Genomic DNA, 5,245 nt, shown 5'->3' with positions numbered 1-5,245 from the left:
GGATCTTGGGCTCGCACACGCACCCAGTGTGAGTTTAAGCCTCTGGGTCTGGAACTTGAACTGCAGTCGACTGTATGGGAGTTCAGCAATGTAGCCATTACGCTATCTGCTGGTCCCTCTATGTGGGCTTTCGAGTCAGCAAGTCCAGACTGTCCTGTTTGCTTACTGAAGTTCCTATTATTTCATATCATTTCTTTCCATTTGAGATTTTACATTTATTAGTGATTTGTACATTTATGCGATATCTTTTAAGTCTTCCAACAAGACTGAGGTCCTGAAGGCAGGAACCCTGCCCATTCCCTTCACTCCTGCAGCCAGAGCACTGCCCCAAACACCGGCACCCTGGGGCACTCTGGACGCCAATAAACAGCTGTTGGAAGAGTGGCATCTAAATGACATCGAGAGGAAGGCAGGTAGCATTGAGTTAAAGACACTGGACTCCCACACGGCTGACAGTGGTTCAAGTCCTGGACCTGGCAATTTGCTCTCTTTCTCTACCTGTCTCTAATCAAAACAGAAAAGTAATAGTAATAAATAATTATTTTAAAAAATAATAATAAATCGACATTGAAAAGGCCAATAGCTCGGAAGATTTCTGGGTCAGAAACAAAGATAGGGGTGGGCCAGCAGGTGGCGTGGTGGTTGAAATGCTGGATTCCCTTATGGCTGAAGAGGGTTCGAGTCCCAGACCTTGCAGCTTGCTTCCTCTCTCTCTGTCTCTCTGGTAAGCGCATGTGCCCTATACCAAAAAAAAAATTTTTTTTTGGAGAGGTTTTTGCTATAGGGTGCATGCGCTCGCCAGACAGACAGAGACATAGAGACAGAAAGTGAGAAATCACCCCCCCAGGGGGGATGGTCACACCGCAATGGCTTCTCCTCCATTCTCCTCTCGGGATCTTGGGCACGCATGCACACGCGCCCGACGTGAGTTTTTTTAAGGCACCGGGTCCGGGACGCGAACCGCGGTCGACTATGTGGGAGTCCAGCGACATAGCCTTTACGCTAACTGCTGGTTCCCCCTATACCAAATTTTTAAAAACAATAATAGTGACAATAATAAGTACAATAAAATAAAATGATCTTTTTTTTAATGTTCTCTTTTTTTTAGAATTATTTCACTTATTTTTTTTCACATGAGTTTTCCGAGAGCGAGAAAGAGATGGGAAAGGAGAGAGGGAGAGCAGAGAGAAAGCTACCAGGTACGGAACTCAAACCATTGTTGGCCATGTGGGAATTCCAGCGCCTTAACCACCACGCCACCTGCTGGCTCCAATAAGATAATTCTTCAGTAAAAAAGATTTGGGAGCGACTTATAATTCAAATGAGAGGAAAGGATGGACTCGCCCTACCGGTGGTTGACGGAAGAGAGATCTGAAACTAACTCGAGATAAACAGGGACGCACTCACGGCCGTGTCGCAACGACGCTGGGTGCCCTCCTTCCGCCTAGCTGTGGTCACCTACCAGCCGCTTCCCACGCCGGATCCCTAAAAGGCGGAGAGAAATCAGCCCTCAGCCCCAGCAGCGCCAGAGGCGATCCCTCCTGGGCCCCTCCTCCGCGCCTTCCTCCAATAGCCGAGGAGATTCGATCCCTAGGCACCGCCTCTTCCGTCTGCGCCACAGGGAGGCTACCGGAAGTGGGCGGCACGCCGGAAGTTTGTAGAGTTTCCGGCGAATTCGGCTTCCCCAACATGGCAGCGCCCTTGTCAGTGGAAGTGGAGTTCGGGTGAGTCACAGAGCTGGGGCGCCGTGGGGACAGATGGAAGTCGTCGGGCGCGGAACGCCCCCTCTTTTCTGCCCTGAGAACTGACAGGGCCAAGTCACCGAGGCTCCCGGTGCCCCCTTGAGTTACGCCACCCGCTTCAGGGAGTCTGAGGGGCTCGGTCTCCCGGAGCGACAGGACCGTATGTCCGGGAATAGAGGCGCACACGCGGGCGGGAAGGAACGGCTGGGGACCTCTCGCTGCCCTAAGTAAGTTTCAAAAGGCCTGACGATTGGCAGGATCCGCCCTGCTGTCCACCAACCTCATTTCAGACCAGGTCCTTCTGTCTGGCATCTGAGCTCTCATCCGAGCCCATCTGAAGGGCCACTTCACTGATTTCTTCCTTAGGACAATATATGCTTTCCCAGTTCTTGAGGCCTTGTTTCTTATGGGATCCGTGGCCAAGATCTTTACAAGTTGTTAAACAGACCTGGGCCTTTTTCGGGAGGTGTAGCTAAAAGGTGTATCCTTTTTCGGGAGGTGCACCCTAAACCCTAACCCTAATCCTAATCTAACCCTCACCCCTTGAGTGGGGTGGATGTGGGGGAATAAATGATACCGCAGTGGGTCACTTAATACTTAAACAGTATGGTCTGCAAGAGATGGAAAGTACAGGAATCGGGGTGTACATCAGTGACCGAGGAAGCAAGAGTAAGGAAGACGTCTCCTCGAACCACACTCTTGTCCCTCGTACAAACGGGTTTCTCATATGATTTCAAAACTGAGGCCCTAAAAGATACGTTGTGTAATTTCCAGAATTATACGAAAAAGCTGGGACTAGACGTGTGTATGTGCGTGCGTGTGTGTGTTTGGGTGTGTGCGTGCGAGTGCGTGTGATGGTAAATAAGCCAAGGTCTATGTGAAAGGAAAAGTGTGGGACAAGAATCTTAAAACCTTTGTCCAGATGCTTTTCCTCCCTTGGAGGCCCCTAGGTTCTCTCATGTTTTCCCTTCATTGGGTAGTTCATTCACCAGTCATTTATTGAGTGCCTACCATGTGCCAGGCAGTGAGCCAGACACTGAGGATACAAAGATAAATAGAACTCTGTCTGTGCCCTACAGTGCTCAGCATTTCTGTCCTTTCGAAAGGGATAGTCTCATGAATGTTAAGTGCATTTTAATTGATGATATTGTCTGGCCATTTGGATCCAATTAGAACTGTACTGGTCTGGCTTCCTATTTTGCCTCAGTGGCCTTTGGCCCAGCTATACCTCCCCAAACCTGGGGCGTTTCTAAGAGGATCCCTGCAGTCTTCACATGCCTTAACAGAGTTGGAAAGAGAGGCTACAGACCGCCACAGTTAGAGTTTATCTACAACCAACTTGTTTTTCATTCTCACTGAGTCAGACATAGTATTTGTCCATCTTCTGTCTGCCAGGGACTGTGCAATGTGTACAGACAGTGGGGAAGTTATGTGAGAAAGACCTGGCCCTCGCCTTCCCGAGCTGACAGACCAGCACAACTACTCCCTTTTTGGCCTGTCCATCTCTAGCCTCAGCCTCCTTCAATCCCAAGAGGAATACTGAACTCCATCCAGCAAGACATGACAACAGTCCTCCATTCACCTACCCACTTCCAACTGTACCAGAGAACTGCAGCTTCCTGGGAAGAATGTCCCAGGTGCATGCCAATCCCAGGTTCCTTCTCTTTGTCCTTGTTTAGGTGCTTGTTTTCACCCCTGACTTTTTTTTTTTTTCCTATGTGTCTCAGACATGCTTCACCCTTTAATGTGAACCTAAGCAGATCCACAATGAAGCTGTGTCATGTCCCTAAGTGACCCACCCTTACCTTGGAAGAATCTGGCTGTTTCCCCAGAACAGATGCAATCCTTTCGGTCCTGCTACTGTTTCACAGACCCTCTAGAAGTCTTCTCTTAACCTTTTACTCTCTCTTTGTGGTCACTTCTGCCATTCTTTTTTTTTTTTAAGGCTTATTTATTTAATTCCATTAGTTATTATTTTTTTAAATTTGATTAGAGAGAGAGAAAGGGAAAGCGAGAAAGCAAGCCACTACGTCCAGGACTCAAACCACAGTCAGCCATGTGGGAATCCATTGACTTTATCCACAAGGCCACCTGCCGTCCCCATTTCTGCCATTCTTTGTCTTTCCTCCTGTTCTGTCTCTAGCAGAGCATTCTCTTGGGTCACACAGGATGAGAAGTATGTAGAATAGCTATGTCTCTGGTCCCTACCAGCCTCTCTGTAAAGGCCCAGGTGTAAAATGCCTCATGCTGTCCCATTTCCTTCTTCCTGAGTTGGAGAGGTATTGGCAAAGGGAGAGAATACCATGGAGTTCAGAGAAAAAGTGGGAAAATGGGAATTTTTATTCATTCCACAAATATTTGTTGAGTACCCACTGTATGTAAGGCCTTGTTTAGTATGTCAAAGCTTGCATTCTAGCAGGTGGAGGAAATAAACTATTGCTATATACACACATAAGACAAAAAGATGAAGATGAACTAGAAAAAGCAAAGGCAATTTTGGGAATGTCTGTGCCTGTCACTGGTATCAGCAACAGCTATACCAAGAATTGGGGGAAGGGAAGGTAGAGGTACCTTAGTTGAGTTTGTTTAGCCAATCCTGTAAGACTGAGAGAAGGTCTGCCCCAGGGTCTCTCTTAGGCCAGAACAGGCCCCTTGTCTCCCTCCTGAGTGACCTCAGAGGCTGAGTATGCACCTTCCCCTACTCTAGATGTGCTGACAGCAGAAATATCCACCCTCCTTTCTGGGCCAGCGAACCCAGCAGTGACAGGTCACTCTTTGAGCCATACTGGTTCTCCCTTCATCTGCTCACGAGGGGATAAACAGGCTGGGCCTCCGAGCCTGGCACTGCCAGGTTCGGTCACTGTCGGTTGTTTGCCTGGGTCCCAGTGCCTCCAGTTCCCACCCCTCTCCTCTGACCCCCAACTCCTGAGCGCCTTCCCTGTCCCCTTCCCCCATTCCAGCTGCTGCATGTGCCAGCCCCCACCCAGGAGAAAATGAGGCTCTTGGAAAGGGATAAATGCAGGCTCTGTGCGGGCTTGCAGCTGAGATGGCCCTGTGCGCAGCCACAGATGGGCCTCCTCTCCCCCTCCACATTTCTGCATCAACAAAGCGTGACCTTGTTTGGATGACAGTCGCCCCATGTTTCCCCCATGACAATGCTTGCCTTGCCTTTGCCTTCCAGTGGGCTGTTTCAGGACATCTCTGTTCCCTGATATTGGGAAAGGGTGGTGGGGTGGGAGGCGTCACATCCTTCAAAAGTCTGTGAAGGCCTTCTCAGTGAAGACCCACGTGAAGTCTGAGATGGGAGTCAGAAGACCCAGAGGGAGAAGTGGTGTGGGCCCAGCAGGAGCCCTGGCTTCTGGACTTGGCTCCGAGCATCTCTGTTGCCCCAGCCTTCCGTTGGCCAGGTGCTGGTTCACAAATGAACCAGTCTCTGCCCTCAAGGAGCTTTCTGACCTTTGGCAAGTTTCCTTTTTATTCTCCCAACATGGGCTAAGCAGGAA

At 49.5% G+C, this 5,245-nt stretch overlaps 1 protein-coding gene across 4 annotated transcripts in view; it reads left to right on the top strand.

Annotated features, from left to right (window-relative positions):
* The first annotated feature begins 1,610 nt into the window (after positions 1–1,610).
* The window catches only part of URM1 (ubiquitin related modifier 1), a 19,985-nt gene continuing 16,350 nt past the window's right edge, over positions 1,611–5,245 (top strand). The window contains exons 1-2 of one of the 4 annotated variants that reach the window (XM_006154010.3): positions 1,667–1,724; positions 3,138–3,379. In XM_006154010.3, the coding sequence (XP_006154072.1) occupies positions 3,303–3,379 (77 nt within the window). In that variant the 5' untranslated portion in view covers positions 1,667–1,724; positions 3,138–3,302. The other 3 variants (XM_014589990.1, XM_006154013.3, XM_006154011.2) reach the window with 3 other exon arrangements.

Source organism: Tupaia chinensis, unplaced genomic scaffold (assembly GCF_000334495.1).
Source record: "Tupaia chinensis unplaced genomic scaffold, TupChi_1.0 Scaffold000394_1, whole genome shotgun sequence".
NCBI lineage: Eukaryota > Metazoa > Chordata > Mammalia > Scandentia > Tupaiidae > Tupaia > Tupaia belangeri.
The sequence above is the reverse complement of the archived record's forward strand: the minus strand, read 5'-3'. Positions and strand labels throughout refer to the sequence as shown.